The 27103-nt window shown below is 66.5% G+C and overlaps 2 protein-coding genes across 4 annotated transcripts; both read left to right on the plus strand.

Annotated features, from left to right (window-relative positions):
• The first annotated feature begins 2228 nt into the window (after nucleotides 1–2228).
• Nucleotides 2229–15942, plus strand: CAD (carbamoyl-phosphate synthetase 2, aspartate transcarbamylase, and dihydroorotase). Of its 3 annotated transcripts, none has more exons than XM_017838830.1 (45): nucleotides 2229–2313; nucleotides 2537–2676; nucleotides 3391–3520; nucleotides 3826–3968; nucleotides 4085–4226; nucleotides 4707–4878; nucleotides 4956–5141; nucleotides 5240–5352; nucleotides 5466–5611; nucleotides 5690–5821; nucleotides 6015–6248; nucleotides 6331–6552; nucleotides 6889–7077; nucleotides 7275–7399; nucleotides 7479–7612; nucleotides 7688–7800; nucleotides 7901–8151; nucleotides 8223–8469; nucleotides 8580–8678; nucleotides 8792–9016; nucleotides 9091–9273; nucleotides 9359–9577; nucleotides 9672–9839; nucleotides 9910–10092; nucleotides 10166–10270; nucleotides 10347–10595; nucleotides 10797–10878; nucleotides 11050–11216; nucleotides 11362–11526; nucleotides 11604–11735; nucleotides 11819–12020; nucleotides 12098–12288; nucleotides 12357–12497; nucleotides 12607–12702; nucleotides 12772–12913; nucleotides 13036–13083; nucleotides 13545–13589; nucleotides 13701–13855; nucleotides 13967–14041; nucleotides 14137–14349; nucleotides 14559–14684; nucleotides 14769–14924; nucleotides 15004–15105; nucleotides 15194–15288; nucleotides 15823–15942. In XM_017838830.1, the coding sequence occupies exons 1-45, from the start codon at nucleotides 2229–2231 to the stop codon at nucleotides 15923–15925; spliced, it is 6771 nt and encodes a 2256-aa protein (XP_017694319.1). In that variant the 3' UTR covers nucleotides 15926–15942. The 3 variants fall into 3 exon arrangements, with proteins under 3 accessions (XP_017694319.1, XP_017694321.1, XP_017694320.1); XM_017838832.1 differs by having other exon boundaries at nucleotides 12772–12802; XM_017838831.1 differs by lacking the exon at nucleotides 13036–13083.
• Nucleotides 15943–19325: 3383 nt separating this feature from the next.
• On the plus strand, nucleotides 19326–22158 carry MPV17 (MPV17, mitochondrial inner membrane protein). The gene is made up of 6 exons (XM_017838795.1): nucleotides 19326–19458; nucleotides 19721–19813; nucleotides 20052–20147; nucleotides 21587–21619; nucleotides 21726–21778; nucleotides 21855–22158. Exons 1-6 carry the CDS (start codon nucleotides 19351–19353, stop codon nucleotides 21922–21924), a joined length of 453 nt encoding a protein of 150 aa, XP_017694284.1. The 5' UTR covers nucleotides 19326–19350; the 3' UTR covers nucleotides 21925–22158.
• The last annotated feature ends 4945 nt before the right edge of the window (nucleotides 22159–27103 follow it).

Genomic DNA, 27103 nt, shown 5'->3' on the forward strand with positions numbered 1-27103 from the left:
TTAATCGTGTGAGGATCCCCCCTTTCTATAGGGTCTAACCCGCCTGCCCAGTAGGCAGCTCGCTGGGTCAGGGACCACGGGGCTCGGTTATCATTTGTGGTCAGGAAGACCCCTGGGCCCCAAAATCCTCTGGCCTCATCTTCACTCAGCAAAATCCGATCCCCCCGGTAAGGGACACCCTCCACACATATTCAGTCTCTGATTCACTGGCCTTACGGCTGTATTTCTCCTGAATTTTGGCCAGTGCTTCCCCCGTGTACGGGGTAGTTCGTGTGGTAGTTTGCCTGTCTGTCCCCTGGCCAGTGGTTTCAGTTTTAATGAGGGGACACAGATGTATTACCTCGTCCTCTGGATAACTTTGCTTAAGCTCTTCCAATTCCCCAGAGGGGTACAGGGATTTGTTAACATCCACCGGTCTAGGGTATTTTGAATTGATGTCTCGTGATTCACAATTTTTCATTTCTAGTACCCTTTTCAGCCTTTCCTTTTGTTCCTCCTCATCTCGGAGGGCTGACCGAAGTAACAAGTTAATCTCCCTCTCCCCCCGAACTGCTTCACGCTCAGCATTTAACTGCAAGCGTTCTTTTTCTAATTGCTCCTGTAATACCTTCATTGACTCTTGAAGAGATCTTAACACCTCACCAGTAGATTTTTGAATAGCCTCTCTTTCTAGCTGGTCCTGCAAAGCTCTCACTGACTCTTGAAGAGATTTTACCACCTCACAGGTAGATCTGTTAGTCCCTCTCTCCCTCCGAACTGCCTCACGCTCAGCAGTTAACTGCAAGTGTTCCTTTTCTAATTGTTCCTGTAATGTCCTCACTGACTCATGAAGAGATCTTATCACTTCACTTACAGATTTCTGAATAGCTGATTTTTGCTTTTGCACTGCTCTAAGGAACACGCCTAAGACAGCACCCACAAAAAACAGTTCTAAACCAAGGATAACTATCAGGAGGGAATAATCCCCACATACCTCACCCTGGGGTGTCATCCCCTTTGCCTCTGTCATTAACCCAGTTTAGGTTAATGCCTTTCTCCCCCTTAACCCTCTGAGGGCTGGTTTGACTCTCTCTTGGAAAACCTTTCAACAGGTCCAGGCCACACCAGGAAACCTTTCAACAGGTCTGATGTGCCCGGGTCACACCGAGAGCAGAAAAATTCTTAACTATAATTTTACTGCGAGGGAACAGTCACCATTTGACTCGCCCTCGGTACCAGTTTTAGACTACACCAATGACTCCACCACATCCAAAGGACCCTGCTCGCTGCGCCAAAAATGTTACGACCCGCCCCAGGAAAAGGGGAAGGGGGGTAACTCAAGTTTTTATACCAATAATTCCCTTGGGGTGGATTAGAGTGAAACGACACTGAGTAATCGGTGTTTGAAAACATATACTGACAAGGTTTATTTCAACAATTCTGCATCAACAAGCATGCTCACAGTTTGGGTGTTGTCATAAAACAATGCAGCACAGAGATAACTTTTGCGGGGGGAGAAACTGTTTAGGGGAGAGAAAAACCAGGATGAGAGTAAGGGAAGAGAGAAGCTGAGAGTACAAAAGAAATGGACATAGTCACCGCCCACTGGGTCCAGCGATGNGGTGCGGGGCCGGGTCCTTGGTGAGCGTGTGCTCGGGGTGGGTGCGCGGGGCGGGCGCGGTGCGGCTCGGGAGTTGGAGTCATACTTACCTGGCAGGGGAGACACCATGATCAGGCAGGTGGTTTTCCCAGGGCGAGGCTCATCCCTTGCACTCCGGGTGTGCTGACCCCTGCGATTTCCCCAAATGCGGGAAACTCGACTGCATAATTTGTGGTAGTGGGGGACTGCGTTCGCGCTCTCCCCTGACAAACGCGGTGAAAAATAGATTAACAACCTATAACTGCTGAATGCTACTTCTACGCGGTATTTCAACTATTGCGCTTCAAACTCCTATGCCTATCCAAACTCCACCTCCGTCCCGCCCCGGTGCAGCTCAGCCCGGTCCCCTCCCGCTCCGGCCCCACCGCCCGCGCTCCGCCGTTCCCCGCGCACCCGCCGTCGGGTCCCGGGTCGCTGCGCCCCCTCCCCTCCCGCCCCGCGGAACCCCCGGAGCCTCCCGGCCGGTGCTTCAGGTACCGCCGCCCCGCCCCGGGGCGGTCCCGGCGCGGCCCCGCCCCGGATCCTCCCGCCGCCCCCGCTCCGCCGCTCGGCACCGCCGCGGGGCCGCCGGAGCGCACGTGGCGCCGCCATGGCCCGGCTGCTGCTGCAGGACGGGTCGGTGCTGCGCGGCCGCCCCTTCGGGGCCGCCGGGGCCGCCGCCGCCGGGGAAGTCGGTGAGTGCGGCCGGGCCGGGCCGGGCGGGGCCGGGATGTCGGGATGTCGGGATGTCGGGGGGCGGCCCGAGACCGGCGGCGGGGAGGGGAGGGAACGGCGGGTCCGGTCCGGTCCGGTCTGGCCCGGCCCGGAGACTCCCTCCACTCGGGGTCCCCCGAGATCAGCCCGGGTCAGTGCCCCGCAGCGGGACATCCCATCACTCCCATCCCCATCCCCGCGCAGTGTTCCAGACCGGCATGGTGGGGTACCCCGAGGCACTCACCGACCCCTCCTACAAGGCGCAGATCTTGGTGCTCACCTACCCGCTGGTTGGCAACTACGGGGTGCCCCGGGACGAGCCCGACGCCTTCGGCCTCAGCAGGGTGAGCGAGGGGGGCCGGGGGCAGCGTGTCCGTCGTGGTAGCTGAACGGGATATCGCTGGGTGCCAGGACGGGATGGACAGCACGAGGTGCCAGGGCAGGACAGCACAGAATGCCGGGGCAGGACAGCACAGGGTGCCATGACGGGATGGCACAGGGTGCTAGGGCAGGGCAGCGAGTGGCATGTCGTGGCAGGTGGAGGCTTGACTCTGATCCTGCCAGGCCAGAGCCACGGCAGAGTCCAGGGCGCTCTGACATGCCAAGGACTGGGTCTGGGCAGGGGGAGACCTGGGACTGGGGTGCCCTTGCAGCACCTGGGGAGTGGGGCTGTGTGTGTGTCCTTGCCAGGGCTCCATCGCAGAGTGGGGGTCCCAGCCCCCCAGGGCAAGGCAGCGCTGGGCCCGATCGAGGCCCCAGCCCCCTCTCACCCCCTCAAGCCTCCAGGCTGCTCATCCCAGGGCAGAGTCCAGGCCCGTTGTGGCCGTGCTATGCTGACCTCCCCACACTGACCATGGGGGTCTCTCTGTCAGCAGCCCTGCCCCGGACCAAGGCTCAGCCCCGCCAGGATGGGTGTGGGACAAGGTGGGGGCAGTGGCAGCCCAGCACTGAGGGGGGCTGGTCCCATACTGTGGGCCAGGGATGGGGTCTGTGTCTCCTGGGACTTCTCCTGGGCTGGTGACCACCCCCCTGGCCCTGCTCCCCCCCTGCTCCCCCAGTGGTTCGAGTCCGGCAAGATCCACGTGGCTGCACTGGTGGTGGGCGAGTGCTCGGAGACCCCCAGCCACTGGAGTGCGTCCCGCTCCCTGGACCTGTGGCTGAAGGAGCACAACATCCCCGGGCTGGAAGGTGGGACCGGGGAGACTGCAGGGCAGGCTGGGGGTTGGGGATCTGTGAGTTCTGAGCTGGTCCCATCTCTGTGCTGGGATTTGCCCCTATGGAGGTCAACCCAGTGTTGGGATTTGGGGATGACGATGCTGCTGGGGTGCAGGGTCCCGCTGGGGTGCGGGGTCCCACTGGGGTGCGGGGTCCCACTGGGGTGCGGGGTCCCACTGGGGTGCGGGGTCCCACTGGGGTGCAGGGTCCCGCTGGGGCGCAGGGTCCTGCTGGGGTGGGCCAGGGCCGTGGGGTTGTGTCTCACAGCCCACCCGCAGGGGTGGATACCCGGGCGCTGACGAAGAAGATCCGTGAGAAGGGGACGCTGCTGGGGAAGCTGGTGCCGGACGGGACCCCCGAGGAGAGCCTCTCCTTTGAGGACCCCAACAAGCGGCACCTGGTGAAGGAGGTGTCGCTGAAGGTGCGAGGGGGGGAGGGCTGGGCGGGGCTGGGGGGCAGTGGTGGGGGCTGCAGAGCCCCTCCTGGGGGGGCTGGTCCCCGCGGGGGGACCGGGCAATCCACCCCCACCCCCTGCAGGGGCCACTCATGTTCAACCCCGGCGGGTCGTTGCGCATCACGGCCCTCGACTGCGGCCTCAAGAACAACCAGGTGCGGTGCCTGTGCAAGCTGGGGGCAGCCGTCACCGTGGTGCCCTGGGACCACCCACTGGACACTGCAGGTGAGATGACACTGGCCAGGGATGTCCTGGGGCCCCACCCCTCGGTGGGGTCTGGAGCTAGGGCTGTCTGCTTGGTTGGTGCTGGGGGCAGCAGGTACCTGTGTCCTGATCTGTGCCATGGGCTGAGGGGTCCTGGTGTCATCCTTCCTGGGGGCTTTTGGGTTCAGGGCCCTCAGTGTGACACTGCAGGAGGGGGGCCGTGGGCGCCTTGCTGTGATTGGCTTGAGGGGCTCTGGACTGTGGTACTGAGGGGCCCTAATGTGACTGCAAGGGAAGTCGTGGTGGACTGGGGGGGCCGTTGCTGCCACTGTGATGGGTGTTGCGGGGTCAGAGCATCTTGGTGTGACCCTGTGGAGGTGTTGGGGGCTCAGGGTGCTTCACTGCTGGGCTGCTATGACCCATTGGGGACCTTGGTGGGCCCTACTGTGCCTTTGAGGGGCTGGGGGGCCCCACTCTGACCCCACTGCTCTCTTGGCACAGACTTTGACGGGCTGTTCATCAGCAATGGCCCTGGGGACCCGCAGCTCTGCCAGGAGACGGTGTCCAGCCTGCGCCGGGTGCTGGACGCACCCCAGCCCAAGCCGGTTTTTGGGATCTGCCTGGGGCACCAGCTGCTCGCCCTGGCCCTCGGTGCCCGCACCTACAAGATGAAGTGAGTGGGGGGCTGGGGCCGGGGTCACCGTGGGGTCCCGGCTGCTGGGGCCACCTGACACCCGTCCCACTGCCCAGGTATGGGAATCGTGGGCACAACCAGCCGTGCCTGCACGAGGACACACAGCGCTGCTTCATCACGGCGCAGAACCACGGCTTCGCGGTGGAGGCGGGCAGCCTCCCGCCCGGCTGGGCCCCGCTCTTCACCAACGCCAACGACGGCTCCAACGAGGGCCTCGTCCACCAGCACAAGCCCTTCTTCAGGTGGGCGCGGGGCCGCAGCGGGGGGCTGGGGGTTGTGGGGCCATAGCTGGGGGCGCAGGGGGGCCCAGGGCTGTGCCCTGCCTGACCCCCCTCCGCAGCGTCCAGTTTCACCCCGAGCACTGTGCCGGACCCACGGACCTGGAGGGGCTTTTTGATGTCTTCGTGGAGGCGGCACGAGACCTGCAGAATGGGGACGGCGGAGCCCGGACGGGTGGGTGTGAGGGGCGGCCAGGGCCATGGGCATGACCGTGGGGCAGAGGCTGCGAGGCAGGGCTGTGCCCGGGGTCCCCGTAGCCCCATCCCCAGTGTGCCGTGTCCCTCCAGTGCGGGAGCGCCTGCGGGACTGGCTGACCTACACCAAGGCGCCAGCAGGAGGCCCAGACGTGGCCCAGCCCCGCAAGGTGCTGATCCTGGGCTCCGGCGGCCTCTCCATCGGGCAGGCAGGCGAGTTCGACTACTCAGGGTCACAGGTGAGCACCCACCGCAGGGCACAGGGAGCGATGGGGGTCACCAGGGACACCAGCCATGACCCCTCTGTTCCCCATGAGGCCATCAAAGCGCTGAGGGAGGAGAACATCCAGACGGTGCTGATCAACCCCAACATCGCCACGGTGCAGACCTCTAAGGGGCTGGCAGACAAGGTGTACTTCCTGCCCATCACCCCTGAGTACGTCACACAGGTGAGCACCCTGGGGCACCGGCTGGGCAGTTTGGGGGTACAGGGATGGCTAGGCTGGGGGATGGCTGAAGGACTGGTGTATGGAGGGCTGGGTGGGAGTGGAAGGGACTTGGTGGGCAGCACAGGCGTGGTAGCAGCTGGAGGAGGACACAAGACCCGCCATGGTTTCTGTCTCACCGCCCTGTGCCCCCCAGGTGATCCGGAATGAGCGCCCCGACGGGGTGCTGCTGACCTTCGGGGGGCAGACAGCCCTGAACTGCGGGGTGGAGCTGACCAAGGCGGGCGTGCTGGAGCAGTACCACGTGCGGGTGCTGGGCACCCCCGTCGCCTCCATTGAGATGACGGAGGATCGCAAGGTCTTCGCGGAGAAGATGGAAGAGATTGGGGAGCACGTGGCGCCCAGCGAGGCTGCTACCTCCCTGGAGCAGGTTCGGGCTGGGTTGTGGGGCTGCAGGACAGGGCGGGGGCCTGTTCTTCCCGTTCTCACCATCACCCCTCTGTTCCCTGCAGGCGCAGGCAGCAGCCGAGCGTTTGGGGTACCCGGTGCTGGTGCGCTCTGCCTACGCCCTCGGGGGGCTGGGCTCCGGCTTCGCCAACAGCCGGGAGGAGCTGGTGGCCCTGGTGAGCCAGGCCTTCACCCACACCTCCCAGGTGCTGGTGGACAAGTCCCTCAAGGGCTGGAAGGAGATTGAGTACGAGGTGGTGCGGGACGCCTACAACAACTGTGTCACGGTATGGGGGGAGACCTCCGGGCCACTGAGGGGGGATGGACATGAGGCAGGTGCTGGGGGTGGGGGGCTTCTGCTGGACCTTGTCCCCAGGGAGAGCTCCCCTGTGCCTCTCATGGTGCTGGCACAGCTCCTGTGTGCCACTGGGAGCTGCACCTCGTGAGCCAGAGCCCTGCACCCCCCTGCTCTGGGTGGGCTGAACACATTGGGTGTCCCGGGGGCTTGTGTTACAGCCCAGGCTGGGCAGGGGAGGACGTGGTGGGAGCTGGGAGGGACCTGCCATGGGCAGCACGTGGGGTGCTGGGGAACCCCCAGCTCACAGTGACCCCCCCACTGCCAGGTGTGTAACATGGAGAACCTGGACCCGCTGGGGATCCACACGGGCGAGTCCATCGTGGTGGCGCCCAGCCAGACTCTCAATGACGCCGAGTACTTCATGTTGCGGCGCACGGCCATCAAGGTGGTGCAGCACCTGGGCATCGTGGGCGAGTGCAACATCCAGTTCGCCCTCAACCCCGAGTCGGAGCAGGTACAAGCAGCTCCCTGAAAGTCCTGGATCCCACTCCCAACCCCTGTCCAGCCCTACCCTGGGGTGCTCTGGGTTCTGCCCCATGAGTCTGTGCCTCCCTGTGCTGTGGCATCTCTGGGATCCAGCGGGTCCGGCCGTGTCGCCGGCTCAGCCATGTCCCACGGCACCCGCTGACCCTGCCTGCCCGCTGCCCACAGTACTACATCATCGAGGTGAACGCCCGGCTCTCCCGCAGCTCAGCCCTGGCCAGCAAGGCCACTGGCTACCCGCTGGCCTACGTGGCCGCCAAGCTGGCCCTGGGCATCCCCCTGCCCGTCCTCAGGTAAGGTGCTGCCACAACACAGGACGAGGCGCTGCCACAGTGGGACAGCCCCGGCCGCTGACCCCCGTCCCCTCCCCAGGAACTCTGTCACCAACTCCACCACAGCCAACTTCGAGCCCAGCCTGGACTACTGCGTGGTGAAGATCCCGCGCTGGGACCTCAGCAAGTTCCTGCGTGTCAGCACCAAGATCGGCAGCTCCATGAAGAGCGTGGGTGAGCGCGGGGAGCGGCAGCGCCCGTGGGCAGGGGGCGGGCGTGGGGTCCGGCTGCTCAGCTCTCCCTCTGCAGGGGAGGTCATGGCCATCGGGAGGAACTTCGAGGAGGCGTTCCAGAAGGCGCTGAGGATGGTGGATGAGAACTGTGTGGGCTTTGACCACATGGTGAAGCCGGCCTCGGACGTGGTGAGCACTGGGGTCTGGGGGGTGTGTGCTGCTGGTGCAGTCCTGGGGGAGAGGTGGCCACCTACCTTCCCCAGCCCTGCTCACCTCTCCGGCCTGGCAGGAGCTGGAGACGCCGACGGACAAGCGGATCTTTGTGCTGGCGGCGGCGCTGCGGGCTGGGTACTCCATCGAGCGGCTGTACGAGCTGACCAAGATCGACCGGTGGTTCCTGCACAAGATGAAGAACATCACGGACCACGCGGTGCTGCTGGAGTCGTACCGCGGCGAGCAGGGCACCATGCCCCCCGCCGTGCTCCAGCGCGCCAAGCAGCTCGGCTTCTCCGACAAGCAGGTGGCCCTGGCCGTGCTCAGGTGAGCTGGGGAGGAGGATGGCCCCGCCCTGCCCCTCACCCCAGTCCTGGAGCTCACCCAGCCCCATTCAGCACCGAGCTGGCTGTGCGGAAGATGCGACGCGACCTGAAGATCCTGCCGATGGTGAAGCAGATTGACACGGTGGCAGCGGAGTGGCCGGCCCAAACCAACTACCTGTACCTGACCTACAATGGCTCCGAGCACGACCTGGCCTTCCACGAGCCCCACGTCATGGTCATCGGCTCTGGCGTCTACCGCATCGGCAGCAGCGTCGAGTTTGACTGGTGTGCCGTTGGCTGCATCCAGGAGCTCCGCAAGGTCAGACGGGCCCCAGCACCCTCTGGGAGGGGGGGTGGGTGTCCTTGGTCACAGGATGTGGCCAGAGAGGGGCGGGGGGCCCTGGGCTCACCTTGTCCCACCCCCAGTAGATGGGCTTCAAGACAATCATGGTGAACTACAACCCCGAGACAGTGAGCACCGACTACGACATGTGCGACCGCCTCTACTTCGATGAGATCTCCTTTGAGGTATGGGGGCTGGAGCCCTGCCTGCTGTGGGGCGGGGGTTCTGCCCGCCGTGGGACTGGGTGAGGGCTGCTATGGCCCCGTCAGCCATCCCCCTGCCCTCTGTGGTGCTGCAGGTGGTGATGGACATCTACGAGCTGGAGAACCCTGAGGGCGTGATCCTGTCGATGGGTGGGCAGCTGCCCAACAACATCGCCATGGCCCTGCACCGGCAGCAGTGCCGCATCCTGGGCACGTCCCCGGAGGCCATCGACTCGGCCGAGAACCGCTTCAAGTTCTCCCGCCTACTTGACACCATCGGCATCAGCCAGCCCCTCTGGAAGGAGCTCTCTGACATGGAGGTGGGGCCTGGTGACAGGGGTGGGGTGGCTCAGGGTGGCCCTCAGAGCACCTCCTGAGGTTCCATCTCCCACAGTCGGCCAAGTACTTCTGCTGCAAGGTGGGGTACCCCTGCGTCGTGCGCCCTTCCTACGTGCTGAGCGGTGCCGCCATGAACGTGGCCTACTCGGACAGCGACCTGGAGAAGTTCCTGAGCAATGCTGTGGCCGTGTCCAAGGAGCAGCCTGTTGTCATCTCCAAGTTCATCCAGGAGGCCAAGGTCCATCCAGGGGGCTGCTCCAGCCCCAGGGCACCCTGAGAGCCCTGTCCCCCAGTGACAGGCTGTGACCGTGTTCCCCTTGCAGGAGATTGACGTGGATGCAGTGGCCTGTGATGGCGTTGTGGTGGCCATCGCCATCTCGGAGCACGTGGAGAATGCTGGGGTGCACTCAGGCGATGCCACGCTGGTGACACCCCCCCAGGACATCACCCACACGACCCTGGAGCGCATCAAGGCCATTGTCCACGCCATCGGGCAGGAGCTGCAGGTCACAGGGCCCTTCAACCTGCAGCTCATTGCCAAGGTACAGGGGCTGGGGGCCATGCTGGGGCACAGAGTGCCGGTGGGAGAACACCCCGTGTCCCCAGCTGTGCCTCATTCCATCCCCTCTCCCCCAGGACGACCAGCTGAAGGTGATCGAGTGCAACGTCCGCGTCTCCCGCTCCTTCCCCTTCGTGTCCAAGACCCTGGGGGTGGACCTGGTGGCTCTGGCCAGCCAGGTGATTATGGGCGAGGACGTGGAGCCCGTGGGGCTGATGACAGGCATGGGCATTGTAGGCGTCAAGGTGAGCAGGGGCCGTGGGGGCAAGGCTGGGGTATGGGGCTGGGCAGCCCCTGAGCCCCCACTGCCCCCAGGTGCCCCAGTTCTCCTTCTCACGCCTGGCGGGCGCTGACGTGGTGCTGGGAGTGGAGATGACGAGCACGGGCGAGGTGGCCTGCTTCGGGGAGAACCGCTGTGAGGCATACCTGAAGGCCATGCTCAGCACCGGCTTCAAGATCCCCAAGAAAAACATCCTGCTGACCATCGGCAGCTACAAGGTATGTGGGGGTCCATGCTGTGGGGGGTCAGGGTTTCCCCCCTGCCCTCTGACAGGCCCCCATCTCGTTGCAGTACAAGAGCGAGCTGCTGCCCACGGTGCGGAGACTGGAGACCCTCGGCTACAACCTGTACGCCAGCCTTGGCACCGCCGACTTCTACACTGAGCACGGCATCAAGGTCGGGGCTGGGGGCTGGTGGGGCCGGGGGCACCCCCGGCAGAAGTGGGGGGCCCTGACGGGGTCACTGCCTGCAGGTGAAGGCCGTGGACTGGCATTTCGAGGAGGCTGATGGCAGCGAGGCCGGCGCCCGGGAGACCCAGCGCAGCATCCTGGACTACCTGGCCGAGAACCACTTTGAGATGGTCATCAACCTGTCGATGCGCAACTCGGGGGGCCGCCGGCTCTCCTCTTTTGTCACCAAGGGGTACCGCACCCGGCGCCTGGCCGTCGACTACTCCGTGCCCCTCATCATCGACATCAAGTGCACAAAGCTCTTCGTGGAGGTGGGCTGGGACCCGCGGGGGCCCCAGGGAGTGCGTGCAGGGGAAGGGAGCAAAGGGAGGTTGTGGAAGTCCTGTTGTGGGTGCTGTGGGGCGGGCACTGTGTGCAGTCATCACTGTGCAGGGGTTGCTTTTTGGGGTGCAACTCGGGCAGCCGTTGTTACCCTGGCCTGGGGTCCTGCCTCACAGCTGCTGTCTCTGCAGGCACTGGGCCAGATCGGGGCAGCCCCCCCACTGAAGATTCACGTGGACTGCATGACGTCCAAGAAACTCATCCGTCTGCCAGGTGAGTGGGACAGGGTGGGCAGGGGCTTCCCAGGTGGCCGTTTGGAGCTGGAGCAGCACTGGTAGCCAGGCTGGGCACATCTGTGAGCACTGCAGGGAGAGATGTTTCCCTGCTGTGCTGCCATGTCCCCTGGGGCCGGGGGCTGCCGGTGCTGAGGCTGACACTCCCCAGGCCTCATCGATGTGCACGTCCACCTCCGCGAGCCGGGCGGCACCCACAAGGAGGACTTTGCGTCGGGCACGGCAGCCGCCCTGGCCGGGGGCATCACCATGGTGTGTGCCATGCCCAACACCAGCCCTGCCATCACCGACGCCGCCTCCTTCGCCCTGGCACAGAAGGTGAGGGGCCGCTGCCAGCCTGATGCTCACATCCCCTCCCTGGTCACTGCCACGCCAGCCATGGTGGGCTTGCTGCCTGCAGTGGGCTTGCTTGCCTCGGGTGGGACTGGCCCTGCCACAGTACCCACCGCTTCACACCCCACAGCTGGCTGAGGCTGGGGCCCGCTGCGACTTCGCCCTCTTCCTGGGGGCTTCCTCAGAGAACGCCGGAGCTCTGGGCCCCCTGGCTGGGGCGGCTGCCGGGCTCAAGATGTACCTGAACGACACCTTCTCCAGCCTGCGGATGGACGATGTGTCGCTGTGGATGGAGGTTGGTGGGCAGGGAGGGGCTGGCATGGGGCAGAGCCGCTCCCAGTGCCGGCGCCCACCAGCCCCATTTCCCCCCAGCACCTGGAGCAGTGGCCGCAGCACCTGCCCGTCGTGGCGCACGCGGAGCGGCAGACGGTGGCCGCCGTGCTGATGGTGGCCCAGCTGTACCAGCGCCCCGTCCACATCTGCCACGTGGCCCGCAGGGAGGAGGTGAGCTGGGAGTGGGGACAGTGGGCTCCAGGGTCAGGGTGTGGGGCCCTTTGTGTTCCCCCCACTAAGTGCAGCTCCCCCAGATCCTCCTGATCAAGGCTGCCAAGCAGAGGGGGATCCCGGTGACGTGCGAGGTGGCCCCGCACCACCTCTTCCTGAGCCAGGACGACCTGGGGCGCCTCGGGGAGGGCCGGGCGGCCGTGCGGCCGGCTCTGGGCACCCGCCGGGATGTGGAGGCGCTCTGGGAGAACATGGACACCATCGACTGCTTCGCCACAGACCACGGTGAGCCCTGGGGAAAAGGGCCGCCAGGTGGGGACAAGGGGTGGGGACAGCCCCTGGTGACCGGCCTTGTCCTGCAGCCCCCCACACGCTGGAGGAGAAGCAGGGCCAGCAGCCGCCCCCTGGGTACCCTGGCCTGGAGACGATGCTGCCCCTGCTGCTGACGGCCGTCTCCGAGGGGCGGCTCAGCGTGGAGGACATTGTCCAGCGCCTCTACGAGAACCCACGCAAGATCTTTGGACTGCCGGCGCAGGAGGACACCTATATAGAGGTGGGTCCCTGCCCACCTGCCCCAGGTCTGGTCCTGGCCCCACTGCCTCTGACCCACTGTCCTGGCAGGTGGACCTGGAGCACGAGTGGATCATCCCTGGCTGCATGGCCTTCTCCAAGGCCCGCTGGACCCCCTTCGAGGGCATGAAGGTGAAGGGGACGGTGCGGAGGGTGGTCCTGCGTGGGGAGGTTGCCTACATCGATGGGCAGGTAAGGCCCTGGGTCTGTTTTCCCTTGTGTTGTCCGGGTCCCCAAGCACTGAAGGGGTCCCCCAGCACCGACCCCATCACCCCCAACCCCATCACCCCTATGAATGCAGGTGCTGGTGGCCCCTGGCTATGGGCAAGATGTGAAGAAGTGGCCCTCAGGAGCTATGGTGCCGCCACACGTGGCCCCTGTCAAGGACATTGTGAAGGTACTGGGATGCACGGGGCTGGGCAGGGGTCCCTGTCCATCCTGGCTCCAGCGGGGTCTCTCGTTGCAGACCCCCGAGCGGCCCCGGCACATGGCAGCTGGTGAGACTCTGCGTGGACGAGCCCCCAGCCCCCGCCGGCCCGGCCCCGCGGGCGACGCGCGCTTCCACCCCCCGCCCCGCATCCACCGGGCCTCCGACCCCGGGCTGCCAGGTAGGGGGGCGGCGGCGGGGACGGCGGGCGTGGCAGGGGGGGCGGCGGGCGCGCTGCCCGGGGCCGGTTCTGGGGCCGCGGACGGGCGGCCCCGCTGACGCCGGCCCTTGTGTCCCGTTCAGCGTTCCAGAGGCTGGGAGCCGCGCACCGCCCGGGCGCCCGAGGCACCGGTAATGTCGGGGGGGGGACTCACTAATGGCACTAACTGCAGCCCATGAGTGCATCCCCTCCCCCAGGTGCCGTGCGGGCCCCGGGCTGCCCGCGCCGCCCGCCACCGGCCCCTTCCCACACCCGGTGCTGGGCACCACGGGACAGGGCACGGCTGTGCCGCCTGCCCCGCTCCCGCCCTGGCGCACACAGCACCTCGGGGACCCCTCGCTTGCCAGTGTGATTGGGGGGTGGCCAATTGGGAATTGTGGGGTGCGTGGGGAGAGGGGCGCAGCATGATGTGGGGCTTGGCCTGCCTGTCCTTGGGTGGCCTTCACCTGGCATTGAGCCCTGACGTGGTTTGCCTGGTGCTGCCAGGCCGGGCTGGCTGTGCCATGCCAGCAGCACCCTGGAAGGACAACAGGGCCCAGGGTGCTGCCGCTCCCCACACCCCCTAATGGCACCGCTCCCTTCTCCCACCCAGCTGAGGACACCCGTGAGAAGGCCGGCAGGAAGGCAGCAGAGCTGGGTGAGTGCAGAGGGGATCTGGGGGCCCACAGTGGGGATCTCAGGCCTACGGCAGGTGGTTGGGCTCCCCTGGGCACCCCTGTGGGCTCACCAGCTGTTCTTGGTGCCCCAGATGCGGCGGCGATCCAGGACAGCCACTTCTACCCCCTGGGCCCCCTGCCACGCCAGGCCTCCCCCCAGCGCTCCCCCCACTTCCAGACCTTCCCACTGCTGAACCCCCTCGTCGGGCAGCACGTCCTCTCTGTCCAGCAGTTCTCCAAGGACCAGGTGCCTGGGCGGGTGGGCACGGGGACCGGGTGGCCATGGGGGCTGCGGTGCCTCCTGCGCCCTGGCCAAGCCCTAGTGCCCCTGCGCCCCCTGAGCCACCTGTCCCCACAGCTGTCCCACCTGTTCAATGTGGCCCATTCCCTGCGCATGCTGGTGCAGAAGGAGCGGAGCGTGGACATCCTCAAGGTGAGCCGTGCACCTGGCCCCCAGGCACCCCAAGGGAGCCCTGTCTCGGGTAGGGGTGCCCCGGGCTCCCCAAGGTGACAGCATGGCCCCCGCAGGGGAAGGTGATGGTGACCATGTTCTACGAGGCAAGCACAAGGACCAGCAGCTCCTTCGCGGCGGCCATGAACCGGCTGGGCGGCGCCGTCCTGTCCTTCTCCGAGGCCACCTCCTCGGTGCAGAAGGGCGAGTCCCTGGCCGACTCCGTGCAGACCATGTGCTGCTACGCCGACGTGCTGGTGCTGCGGCACCCCCAGCCTGGTGCCGTTGAGGTGAGAGGGGCTGGGGGGGCTGGGGCGGCCGCGTCCTGTCCCGAAGGTGCTGGGGGCTCTGCCCTGATGGCGAGGATGGTGACCTGCACTATAGGGCAGGGACATGGTCCCCAGCTGGGCAGGGTTCGGGGCCTGCCACCATGGGGCTGGTGGGGCCTGCCCTCACCCCTGCCTGCCCTCACCCCTGCCTGCCCTGCCCATGCTCCCAGCTGGCTGCCAGGCACTGCCGCAAGCCGGTGATCAACGCCGGGGACGGGGTGGGGGAACACCCCACGCAGGCACTGCTGGACATCTTCACCATCCGCGAGGAGCTGGGCACCGTCAACGGCATGACGGTGAGGTGGGGGGGCTGGGGGGCCGAGGGGCCCTGTCTGGGCCCTGGGGGGCCATGGCTGGGCTGACCTGACTGCTCTCCCCAGATCACCATGGTGGGCGACCTGAAGCACGGGCGCACGGTGCACTCCCTGGCCCGCCTGCTCACCCTGTACCGCGTCAACCTGCGCTACGTGACCCCCCCCGGCCTCCGCATGCCCCCCGACATCACCAGCTTTGTGGCCTCCAGGGGCATCCAGCAGGTGAGGAGTGGGGTGGGGGGCTGGCCCCACACGCCCCCCCAGCCCTGTCCCCCCAGCCCTGCTGACAGTGCCACCCCAGGAGGAGTTCGGGAGCATTGAGGAGGCGCTGCCGGACACGGACGTGCTCTACATGACCCGCATCCAGAAGGAACGCTTTGAACGGGCTGAGGAGTACGAGGCCGTGAGTGAGGGGACCCCGGGTCCTGCTGCCCTCGGGGGCTGTGGGGGGTCCCCTGCCCCAGCTGAGGGTTCTCTGTGTCCCCTCTCAGTGCTTTGGGCAGTTCATCCTCACGCCCCACATCATGACCCGTGCCAAGGAGAGGATGGTGGTGATGCACCCCCTGCCCCGTGTCAACGAGATCAGGTGGAGGGGGGGAGCAGGGGCAGGGGGGCTGCAGGGTACTGGGTGGGCAGGGGGCTCAGGGGTAGTGTCTGGGGTAATGGAGCTATGTAATATACTGGGCAGGATTGGGGTTCCCAGGGCGTGGGGGTGTGGAGGGCTCTGTGCTGTTGCTGGGTCTGTGCTGTGGCTGTGGGGTCAGGGGCATGGGGGCTGCAGTGTGCTGGGCAGGGTAGGGGGTCTCAGGGTGATGGGGACTGTGGTTGCTTGGTGGGTTTGGAGGGAGACAGGGTCTGTGGTGTGCGGTGGGTCAGGGGTCCCAGTGAGGTGAGGGATCAAGGTGGATCAGGGATCTCGGGGGGGGGGGCATCCGGGATCCCGGTGGTGTGAGGGGTCCTGAGGGGGTCAGGGGTCCCGGGGGGGTGATGGGTCCCAGGGTGGCTCGGAGGTCCCGGTGGGATCGGGGGTCCCGGGGCGGGTGAGGGGTCCCGGTGGGATCGGGGGTCCCGCCGGCTCGGGGGTCCCGGGGCGGTGCCCGCTGACGCGGTCCCTCCGCAGCGTGGAGGTGGACTCGGACCCGCGCGCGGCCTATTTCCGCCAGGCGGAGAACGGGATGTTCATTCGGATGGCGCTGCTGGCCACGGTGCTGGGCCGATACTGACCAATAAACGCCCCCGGTCGCGACACGACATCGCGCCGCGACTCGCGTCACCGCGGCGCGACACGCGGGCCATGGCGGCGCTGTGGAGGGGCTGCGGGCGGCTGCTGGCGCGGCGGCCCGGGGCGGCACAGGCGCTCACCGCCGGTAAGGGACGGGCACGGGCCCCGCGCCCTGCGGCGGCCGCGCCGGGACCCCCCGGCCCGCAGCCCAGCCCGGCACACGGGAGGGAGAGCGGGGACCCCGCCGGGCTCCAGGGGGGTTAATGGGGGCCTAAGAAGGGTCTTCGCGGCTCGAGGACTCGCCTCACTCACCCCAGGCCCCGGGGGGAGGCTGCCTTGGAGGTCCTGCTCACAGGGAGGGGATGGGGTCTGGGCTGTGGCACTGGGGGTTCAGTGGGCTGCAGCCCCCCTGCAGGGTCTCAGCATCCCCTGGGTGTGTGCCAGCACTCGGGCGAAGGCACAGAGGTGCTGCCTGGGCAGAGGCTCCCAGGGCCCTGCCCTGAATTTCCCTAACGATGCTGCTTGCAGGGCTGGGAAGTGCCATAAATCTGCCCCGACACTGGCCGGCAGTTCTGCCCCAGGGATTTGTAGCCCTGAACACCAGACACCTCTGCCCCCTGCCACCTACTGCCCTTCTTGTCCCCCCCAATCTACCCGGGGCCAGGACTGTGGCTGGGTGGTGGGAGAGCCCATCCTGCCTGTGCTGGGTGTGCTCGGGGCCATGCAGGGGCTGTGTGGCACTGCTGGCTGGGAGCAGGGTGTCCCTGTGTGCTCCCTACTGCACCCCCTGCTCGCAGCCTTCCCCTCGTCCTGCTGCTCCTCTGGTCCTGCTGCTCCCAAGCCACCAGCCCAGGAGGCTGGGAAAGCATAACCTCAGGGGGTGCCCTGCTGAGCCGGGGCCTCCTCTCGTGGTGCAGCCACTGGCCCTTGGCCCTGCTGCCCCCGGGTGCCCCCCTGCCCAGCTGCTGGGGCCCTGCCAGGCCGCCTCGCTGCTCCCGCTGTTATTTTTATGGGATGTGATGGAGTCTATTGCTGGGCACTGCTGGCCGCACATCCCCTGGTGCCTGGCGAGAGGCCAGGGTGGAGCTGGGAGGGCTGCCCAGGGCCACCCCTGCCCATTCCCTCCTGGCCCCTGTCTGCTGCTGTGCAGGCTCAGTGTGGCCCTGGGCTGGCTCCAGCCCTGTTCTGCCTGTTGCTGTTTTGTATCAGAGCTGGCACTGCCGTAGCACAGCCCCCCAGTCCCTCCGGGCCCCACCAGCCCCCAGGGGCACAGGGCTGTGCTGTGGGGGCATGGCTGCTCTGTGGGTGCTGGGCTGACACTGGATGTGGTTCCCCCAGCCCAGAAGAAGCTCTGCCCTCAGGCTGGGCTCTCTCTCCCTGCCTGTGGCAGGTTCCCAGGCCCAGCTGAGGGGGCACGACCGTTCCCTTCAGGCTGGGGCAGCACTGCTGGGGCCGAGTGTTCCTGCTCTCAGACCCCCATTCACGGCTGGGCTTGGCCCCTCTCTTCTGGCTGTGCCATGGTCCATGCAGCTCCCGTGCCCTGGGCCAGATACATTCCAACCTCCAGCCCTGCTTTCCCTTGCTGCTCCCGGAGCCCCCGGTGCTGCCAGCTGGGGCTGGGCCAGAGAGCTGCTGGCAGTTGGCTGTGTTGCTGCATCCAGCTGTGCTCACCGCCCGAGCTGCTGTCCGAGGACCATGGGGTCGGGCAGGGCTTTGCCTCCTGCATCCCGGGCCCCAGGCCAGGCTGCCGGCAGGGCCTGGGCACAGCAGGCAGCAGCACGTGCCCACAGCCGTGACCTTGCTGTCCCTCCCTGCCTGTGGAGAGCAGCCCCGCCCTCCCGCCGTGGTGATGCTGTGGGGATACAGACGGTGCCCTACTTATGTTCAGGCCCAATTCAGAATCCTCTGGTCGTGGGAGCAACGACCTGGGGGTCAGCTGGGCACCCTGGCTCTGGGCTTGGCCTGGCTGCAGGCTCCAGCCCCACGCAACCGTCTCCCTCTGGGCAAGCACTGGTGCCAAAGTTATCGTGAGGGACTGGATCCAGCTGCACCCCAGGCCCGGGCAGAGACAGGTCTGTTCCCCCGGCACAGCTTTGTCACCGCTGGGCACCGTGCCCGGACCGTTCGGCACTGGATGAGTAACGGCAGTGCCGTGGCTGCGTGTTCTCAATGAGCATTGTGCCCCTGCACCCAGCTCCTGGGAATGCTACCTGTGGGAGCAGCCAGCACTCTGGTGTGCTGTGCTGGAATCCTGCTCCTGCTGCCACCCCCTCCCCTGCACTGCTGCAGCCCGTGGGCTGGCAGGGCTGCCCTGCCATCATGGGTGGGAGCAGAGAGCTCTGGGCTGGGGGACAGAGCCCCAAACCCTGGGGCTGGTCCAGGGTGGGAGATGGAGCCTGTGAGGCAGCACCAGGAGGTGCTTGCGGCCTCCATGGGGCTGTAGAGCCCGGACTTGCCCTGTCTGGGGGCCACATGGCATGGTGTTGGGAGAGGGAGCCGGGCCCTGGTCCCCCACGAGCCGCTCATGGAGCCCCTGGGATAGGGCTGGCCCTGAGCTGGCCGTGACAGGGGCTGCTGGGATGGGGAGTGCTGAGGCTGGTGCTCCCCAGGCCAAGGGCTTGCTGGGCTCAGGGCTTACAAGTTCAGAGCAGAGCAGCAGTGGGGCTGAAGACCTACCTGGGAACTGTCCCAGGAGGAGCGGGGGGAGTGAGCAGGAGCTGCCAGGGCCAGGGGGAGCAGTGCTGGGGCTGAGGGGCAGCACCGGGCCAGCCAAGTTGCGTCGAAGGGGTCAGGGGTGTAGAATGGAGCAGGAGCTGCCAGAGGCCCAGCCAGGCAGCATCCCACCGGGGACACTGATCTGGAAACAGGGCCAGGAAGCCGTGCCAGCAGCCGGCCACAGCGAGGGGCTGGGGCAGCCCGGGCAGTGGGGAGCACATCCTGCGTGTCCTGGCTGCTGGCAGAGCCACAGGCAGAGAATGGCTCTCCAGAGAGGAATCACAGTCAGCAGAGCCTGCCCGGTGCACAGGGAGAGATTTGGGAGAGGCTCAGGAGAGGCCATGGTGGGGAGCACAGGCAGCAGCCAGGTGGACTGTCCCGAGAGCCCCAGGCACCACAGGCCCTGGGTGACGGGTGTTAATCAGTCTTTCACAACAGGTCAGCCCCGTGCCCACGGCACCAGGAGGAGATGCAGTCGGGCACCCTTTTGGCCAGAGATGCTGCAGCGTCCTGAGAGGCCCGAGGTGCTCAGCAGGGCTCACTGCAGGCAGTGAGGAGCTGCAGCTGGGATGGAGCCGGCGGGGCCAGAGCAGGCTCAGGCATCCCGGGGCAGGGGAGCAGCAGCAGCACTGGGGCAGGGGGCCCAGCCGTGGGCAGGGCATGTGGGGGTCTTGCCCACCTGAATGGGCTGTGCTGGTCGCAGGGGCCCTCATGGGAGCTGGGGATGTGATCGCACAGCAGCTGGTGGAGCGGCGGGGGCTGCGTGGGCACCACGGCCCCCGCACCCTGAAAATGATGGCCATTGGCTTCTGCTTCGTGGTGAGTGCCAGCACGGCAGGATGGGATGGGATCGGGGGCTCTTTCATCAGGGTGGGGTCACGTTGCCCCCCCAGTGTGAGCTGGGACATCCTGATGCCACCTCTGGCAGCCGTGGGCAGGGCTGGTTCCCTGGAGCACGGCAGCACAGCCCAGTCGGAGGCAGGACAAGCCCATCCTGGTAGTCTTGGGCCCATATAACCAGCTCTGGAGCCCCCTTGGCTAGTGAGGGTGGGTGCTGCTCCTCACCTCCTGGCTCCTGCAGGGCCCCGTTGTGGGCAGCTGGTACAGGATCCTGGATCGGCTCATCCCGGGGAACACAAAAGTCGTGGCTGTCAAGAAGATGGTTCTGGACCAGGTTGGTGTGACGTGAGCGAGGGTGTCACATCGGGCTGGAGGGGCAGGATGGGGTGATGGGTGCAGCCATATTCCTGTGGCAAATTTCCATCCCATTCCATGAACCCCTGTGCCTGAGCTGAGCCAAGCCCCACTGTGGTGGAGGGTTGGGGTGGGCAGGGTCGCAGGGGCTGCCCGTGGCCAGCCCAGCTCCAGGCACCACAAGCCCCTCGGCATTGGCCCTGGCTCCTCTCTCACAGGGGGGCTTCGCCCCGTGTTTCCTTGGCTGCTTCCTGGCCATCACGGGGGCCATGAACGGGCTGTCAGTGCAGGATAACTGGTCCAAGATCCAGCAGGTATGTACTGCCGCCCTGGGGTGGATGGGGGGGCCCTGGGGAACCGGGGGGGCCCTGGCAGCTCCTCCCGGTGCACTGGCCCTGGCGGCTGCTCCCGTTCGTGGCTGTTCCCACACCCAGGCGCTGGGTCTGAGGGCCCTGCGGGCATCAGGTGCCCGGTGCTGCCAGTCTTCTGGGTTCTGGCACCATGGCCATTCCTGTGGTGTGGCACCAGGGTCCCACCTGTGCCGGGCACAGATGCCATGGGCTCCTGCGTGCCGTCCGGCCCTGCTCCTGGCTGGGTCTCCAGAGCCATTACCGAGATGGCTCCCATTGGCAGTGACTGTTGGAAACCGGTGCGAGCGCTGAGTCAGCGTGTCCAGAGTGAGTCACCGGGGAGCGGGTGCCCACCCGCCGCGGGACGAGGTTCGCTGGGGTGGTCGCCTGGCTGGCAGGGGTGGCAGCACCAGCCTCGCACACCACTGCCAGGGCCGTGTGTGAAGGGCCCCAGCCCAGCCAGACCTGCTGCCCTGGGCTGGAGCTCTGCTGGGGCACCATCGCCCAGAGGTTGTTCCTCGGTGGGGTGCCACCCCCAGGCACTGGCCTGCTGGGCTGCCAGTGCGTGCCCCTCATCCTGCCCTGGGGTGCAGGGAGCAGATCCCAGGGCAGGATTGTGTCACCTCTGCTTTCTCAAAGCTCTGCATGAGCCACAGCCAGGGTATGGGGTGCTCCAAGGCACCCCAGAGGCACATGTGGAGAGGTCCTGGGTACAGACAGCACCCCACGAGCTCTTGTCCATCCGCTCCTGCTGCATCCAGACCAGCTGGTGCCATGGATCTTGCTTCAGCTCCCCCAAAGCATCCCACCGTGGTGGGTGATTCCTGCAAGCTGTAGCTCCCAGCTGCCGTGGCAGGGGGTGGCTGGGCTGGGACCTGGGCAGCGGTGCTGGCAGCACCTTCACCCCTGGCTTGGGGCGCATCCACCTTTCCCCACGCAGAGGAAGCGTCAGCAGAGCATCCATCACCCTGTGCCCGCTCGCCCCGTCCTGGGCTGCCAGCCAGCACCAGGAGGAGCCCGGGCTCCTGGCTGAGTCACGGCCAGGCTGGATGAGGGACTCGTCCTGCTACCATGGGGCAGGGATGCGGCACGGCCGCGGCTGCAGCTCGAGGACAGAAGGACAGTGCCTCGGGCTCCCAGGGTGGATACCCTGGCTCAGTGCCCGTCTCCGTCCCTGCCCCAGGGTGCCTGGGAGGGGCCTGGGGGTTGCGGGGCTGAATAGGGGCTCACAGCCCACACTGGGGAGAGGAGCTGCCTGCCCGTGTGCCCTGGCTGTGGCACAGTGGGGAGGGCGGTTGTGGCTGCCCTGTCCCTGCCACCCCCGTGGGCACAGCTGTGGGAGACTCTGTGCCCCGTAGTGGGAATGGGGCCCTCTGCGTGCTCAGACCTCCTTTCTCTTGCAGGACTACACAGACGCCCTGATGACCAACTACTGTGTGAGTGCTGGCGGGTCTGTGTCCCTGTCCCCAAGTGCCAGGCAAGGGTGGGCACGGGGCACAGGCGCTGGCAGGGCCCCTCACTGCTCTCCCCTTCTCTGTCCAGATCTGGCCACCCGTGCAGATTGCAAACTTCTACTTCGTGCCCCTGCAGCACAGGTAGTGTTGTGGCTCTGGCCCCCAGCCCCTGGCCCCCTGAGCCAGCGGCTGTGGACCCTTTCCCCTCTGTCCCCAGGCTGGCTGTTGTCCAGTGCGTAGCCATCGTTTGGAACTGCTACCTCTCCTGGAAAGCAAATCAGATGTGAGGCAGAAGCCGTGTCCCACCCCTGTCCCCAGCTTGTGCACTGACTGACCCCGCCACACCTCGGGAGCCCTTCGAGTGGGTGCCTGTGGCTGAGGATAGGCTGAAACAGGCAGCAGCTGTCCCTCTCTCTCCCTGGGGAGACACCGTCACCATGGCCCCCACTGCCCCAGGGACACACTGGGGAGAAGATGGTGCCAGGGCACCCTGAGACAGGCCTGGAGTGGCTCTGGCTCCAGCTCTGGAGGCTTGGAGTAGCTCTGGCTCTGGCTCCAGCTCTGGCTGTGCCGTGTGGCAGCTCTGCCTGCAATGTGTTTCTCCATCCATGCTCAACCCTCTCCTGGCCCCTACCTGCACAGAGTCCTCCTGCCCCAGGCATCACTCTGCCCTTCCCCATGGCACATCCCTGGAGGAAGGAGTGGGAGTGCCACTGGGCCGGGGCTGGCCCTGGGCTGGCAGTACCATGGGCACAGAGCTGGGGTCACTGCAGGCTGGGGGTGCTTCCCCTGAAAATGGGGTTTGGTGTGACTCTGCTGTAGACAGAGCACCAATAAATGGCATTTTTCACTCTCGATTCCCATGGTCCTCAGGCTCATGGCCCAGCAGCCCCTCCAGGCCCTGCAGAAGCAGTTCCAGTGACCATTCCTGTGTTACAGCTCCACTCTGCCTTGTCCCAAGGCACTGAGTGTGGGGCTGTGGACTGCAGGCTGATGGGATGAGCTGCCCCACTGACTGGGTGAGGAGAGGGGGCTCCAACAGAGGGTGGATGGTGGCTTAGGGGATCACCAGGTTCCACTGCAGCTGTTCCATGGGCTGTGACAGTGCCCTCACTGCTACAGAACAGTGGAACAAGGTGAATGGTGTCAGGGTTGCAGCGCTGGGTGCAGAGTCCCCACAGGTCAGGGTGTGCTCAGTGCAGGGCTGTGCATCCTGGGAGGCTGTGGGAAGGGTGGGGAGTAGGGCTGAAGCTGGGGCTGGGACAGGGCTGCCACCACCAGCACTGCTCCCCCGTGGGGATGTGTGTCCGTGCTCACCCTACACCAGGAGTGAGCAGGCACAACCCAGCTCACACAGCACATCCCAACCAGGGGCTTCGAGTGGAGCTGGTAGGATCGTGGTGGTTCACCTCACCCCCACAGGGCCTTGAGCCCCAGCCCCCTCGGTCTCACTGTGGCAGCCCCACGCAGCTCAACAGAGCCATCCCCTTGGTGCTGCCACCAGCTGGGTTCTGCAGGCTGCCAGCATGGCCCTTATGGAGAGGATGCACCATCTATCCTTCCTCCCTCACCTTCACACTCCTGCCCTGGGCTGGCCTGGGCTTTGGGGCTACTCTAGGCAGGTGAGTACAACTTGAAGCATAGAGGAGCTGAATCCTGCTCCTGTGCACTCATCTGGGGATGGGGCCATAGAGCCCACCCAGCTGCTGGCACTCGCCTGAGGGTGAGGAATGGGAAGGGGTTGTGGCTGCAGCCCCCAGCAGCACTTGGTAGAGCAGCACAGGGCTGGGGCCAGGTGATGGAACCATGCATGGATGGCACCAGGGCCTCAGGGGGACCTCAAGCCTTGTGTGGGCTTGGCCCAGGCTCTCTCCAGTGTGTGGGGTGGGTGCTGTGGGTGGCAGGGTTTTGCAGTGCAGAAGCACTGAGCCTCTTGCAGCTCTGTCAGGGGGTACAGGAGGCTCTGGGGTGTCAGCAGTGAGTGAGCTGCAAGCATGGCATGAGCCACGTGGCGTGAGCCACTTGTCCCCAGGAGTAGCTGCCCCATGGCATGGGGCTGCCAAGGCTTGGGGGCCTGAGCCCAGCCCCTGCTGAGGGCTGTGCCCTGCCGCTGTGGGAAGCGGTGCTGAGTGCCAGCCTTCACGCCAGATCATGTCACGGGGCCATGGCACTGTGTGCTGCCTTGCTGCGAGCAGGGCTGTGCCCCACTGCCCCTGTGCCACCTGGTGTGGGACACACCGTGCAAGGGGCCAGACTGAGCCTCTGTCCCCAGATCTGCCCAACACTGGCACTGTGGAAGGAGCCCAATCTGGGCCTAGCTGGGCACCTGCACCAGCGTCGGTTCTGGGTGTTGGCTTGGCTGCAGTTGGGGTTAGGGGGTCTGCACTCGGGGGTCTGCTGGCAGTGGTGTGGTGCACTCGGGCGTCTGCCAGCAGCATGTGGTGCACTCAGGGGGGCTGCCAGCAGTGATGTGAAGCACCAGCAGCCACCTCACCGTTTGGCAGCGGCGCTGGTGCCCCATCGGAACACCCTGCATCGAGCACGCCGCTGCCGACTCCGGTGTCTCCGCTCTATGACTCACAGGACTTGGCCGGTGCTGCCGCTGCGCTTCGGGGTCTGCAGCTCCTGCACCTCGGCACCACCCACTCTGCCCGGGGCACGGGGCCACAGACAGGCCGGGGGTCCCCCACCCATGGCCGTCCTGTCCCGGAGTTCCCGGTGCCCGGGGTGTCCCCCCCACGCCCAGGGATCCCCCCCACGCCCAGGGATCCCCCCTGCCGCCGCCCACGTTCCCTGCTCAGGACGCCGCTGCTCGAGGCGGCCGCTCGGCCCGGTAACGCGGGGGTCCGTCGACGGGGAGCCGTGGCTCAGCCCAATACAGCTCACCGGTACATCTCGCCGGGAGCTCACCGGTACATCTCGCCGGGAGCTCACCGGTACAGCTCACCGGGAACTCAGCGGTACATCTCGCCGGGAGCTCACCGGTACAGCTCAACGGCGCGTCCCGGCCGTTCAGCACCGCGGACAGCGGCGGAGAACGGGGCTGGCGGGGGGCAGCAGAGACGGGAGAGGGAGCGAGGGAACCGGAGGGCCGGGGGAGCGGGGGACAGGGGGACAGCACGACCCAAGGCACCTGCTGGCACCGGTCGCGGGACCGCCGAGCCCCTTTGGCGGGCGCCGGAACGGAACCGGAGCGGCGGCCCCCGAGAGCGGGGAGAGCACGGTCTGCCCCGCCGCCGGGGACCCGCTCCCCGCCGCCCCGGTGCCCCCCGCTCCCGCCCCCCGCTCCCGCCCCCCGCCGCCCGGTGCGTGCCCGGCGCTGACGTCAGCCCGGGCTCCGGGGCCGATATAACCCCCGGGCGCGCCGCCGGCTCAGCTCCCGCGGGACGGACCGCGCTCGCTCCGCCACCAGCACCGGCAGCAACAGGGGACGGGCACAGCGCACCGGGTACGGGCCGGGGCTTGGGCACCGGGCGGGGGCAGCGCCGGGCGGGGGCCGGGGGGCGCAGCGGGGATGGGACGGGGCGGCGGGATGGGGGTACCGCGCCCGGGGCGGTCCCCGCGCCGCCGGGGACGCGGTTCCCGTCGAGCCCCCGCAGCCGCCCCGGTCTCTACCGTGGCGCTGAGCCCTCGGACTCGCAGGTTCGGAGGGACCGAGGATGCGGCGGGCGCTGCTCACTCTCCTGCTGCTGCTCGCCCGCTCGCCGCCCGTCGCCGCCCTCCCCGCCACCACCGACGGCTCCGTCCCGGCGGCCGCGGCCGGGATCGGGGCTCGGGGCCGCCCGCTCTGGCCGCCGCTGGCGCCGCCGGCCCCGGGGCAGTGGAGAGGGCGGCGGGACGAGCCGCCGCTTTCCATCGACCTCACCTTCCACCTCCTACGGCACCTCCTGCTCCTCGCCCGCGCCCAGAGCCAGCGCGCCCGCGCCGACTCCAACCGCCGCATCCTCGACGCCGTGGGACGCTGACCCCCCCCGGACCGCCGGACCCCCCGGGAACCCCCGTAACCCCGGGTCTGCACCGGCCTCCGGCCACCGCCTCGGCCTCTGCGCTGTGGGGCGCCCGGCACCTCACCGGCAAACGCACCGGCACCGACACCGGCACCGGCTGCACCCGCCTCAGCCCCGGCGCTGGGGCGAGTGGGAGCGGAACCGGCCCCGGGACGGTCCTGCCCCGATTTTGTAATAAAACGTGGTGGAAACCCGAGGCGTGAGCAAGTGCGGGGCGGGGGCAGCTGGGGCTGTGCTGGGCCAGGGGCTGGAAAACTGGGAACAGGGGAGCTGGGAATGGGAGATGAGCTCACCAGGTATGGGGAATGGACCCACAAGGGATGGGGAATGGGCTCACCAGGAACAGGGACCGGGGGAATAGGTTCACTGGGATTGAGGAAGGGGCTCACCAGGAATGGGAAATGGGCTCACCAGGAATGGAGAAACAGACTCATTGGAAGTGGGGGAATACATTCACTAGGAATGGGGGAACAGGCTTAGTGGGAATGGGGAACGCGCTCACTGGGAATGGAGAAAGGGCTCACCAGGAACAGGGAACAGGATGAGCTGGGCTGGGACTGGGTGGCAGCAGCTGGGCTGGCAGCACAAACCCACCAGCACTGGGGATGGGGCTGTGTGTGTTCCCGGATCAGGACATGAGATATTGTGGTCTCTGGGGAGAGAAGATGCTCCCAGACCCTCAGGTGTGGCAGCAGCGGGAAGCAGAGGGCACAGAGTGGTGGGAACAGCGGGTCCTCATCACCAGTGAGATGGGCACAGTGGCTGCACCCACCTGTGGGCCGGTGGGGATGTGAGTGGGTGAAGCAGCTCCACCCTGGGATGGCTGGTGGGGCTGGGGGAGGGACAGACACAGGCCCTTCGTGGGGGGACATGACCACCCATTCAGGAGCACCAGGGGTGGGGGGCACCTCTGTGGGACACACGGTGCTGCTGAGCAGGTCAGGGCTGGAGCCATGGGCAGGGAGGGGGACTGTGGGGGGCTGTGTTTCAGGCCCCCAGCCAAGAGGACAGGGATGAAACCTTCTGAGGCAGCTGGGGGAGGTTCAGCCTCCCCATGGGTGACCTTGTTCCCCACCAGGACTTCCAGCCCTGTCTGTGGAAGGTGTCCCTGCCTGTGGTGGTAGGTGGGACTGGGTGGTCCCTTCCCATCTAAACCAACTGAAAATTCTGTGGTAACATCCCACTACATGCTGGAGGGGCAGCGTGGCAGGGCTGGAGCAGGGAGGGGTGTTTTTGAGAGGGGTGCCTGGGAAGGACTGCGTGGGGATGTGATGGCAGAGGAGGTCGGTGCCTGGGGCAGGCAGGAGAGCAGGCAGAGGGGTGCAGGCAGGGGGTGCAGCCCCTGGATTTTGAGCAAGCCACTTTCGGTGACCAGATGGCTCTGGTAGGAGGCAGCTACAAGGAATGAGGGAGCTGAAGAATGCCAGGAGGCCTTTGGGAATGAGCTTGAGGCTTGGCT

This window comes from Lepidothrix coronata, unplaced genomic scaffold (assembly GCF_001604755.1).
Source record: "Lepidothrix coronata isolate B3197 unplaced genomic scaffold, Lepidothrix_coronata-1.0 Scaffold361, whole genome shotgun sequence".
In the NCBI taxonomy this organism is placed as follows: Eukaryota; Metazoa; Chordata; class Aves; order Passeriformes; family Pipridae; genus Lepidothrix; species Lepidothrix coronata.

Bases quoted from the DNA above. Each gene is read 5' to 3' on its own strand.
- CAD (XM_017838830.1), top strand. From the start codon at position 2,229: ATGGCCCGGCTGCTGCTGCAGGACGGGTCGGTGCTGCGCGGCCGCCCC. The intron at 4,227-4,706 runs GTGAGATGACAC...CTCTTGGCACAG, and splicing joins CCACCCACTGGACACTGCAG to ACTTTGACGGGCTGTTCATC. The intron at 8,679-8,791 runs GTATGGGGGCTG...GTGGTGCTGCAG, and splicing joins TCGATGAGATCTCCTTTGAG to GTGGTGATGGACATCTACGA.
- MPV17 (XM_017838795.1), top strand. From the start codon at position 19,351: ATGGGAGCTGGGGATGTGATCGCACAGCAGCTGGTGGAGCGGCGGGGG. The intron at 19,459-19,720 runs GTGAGTGCCAGC...TGGCTCCTGCAG, and splicing joins CCATTGGCTTCTGCTTCGTG to GGCCCCGTTGTGGGCAGCTG. The intron at 21,620-21,725 runs GTGAGTGCTGGC...TTCTCTGTCCAG, and splicing joins CCCTGATGACCAACTACTGT to ATCTGGCCACCCGTGCAGAT.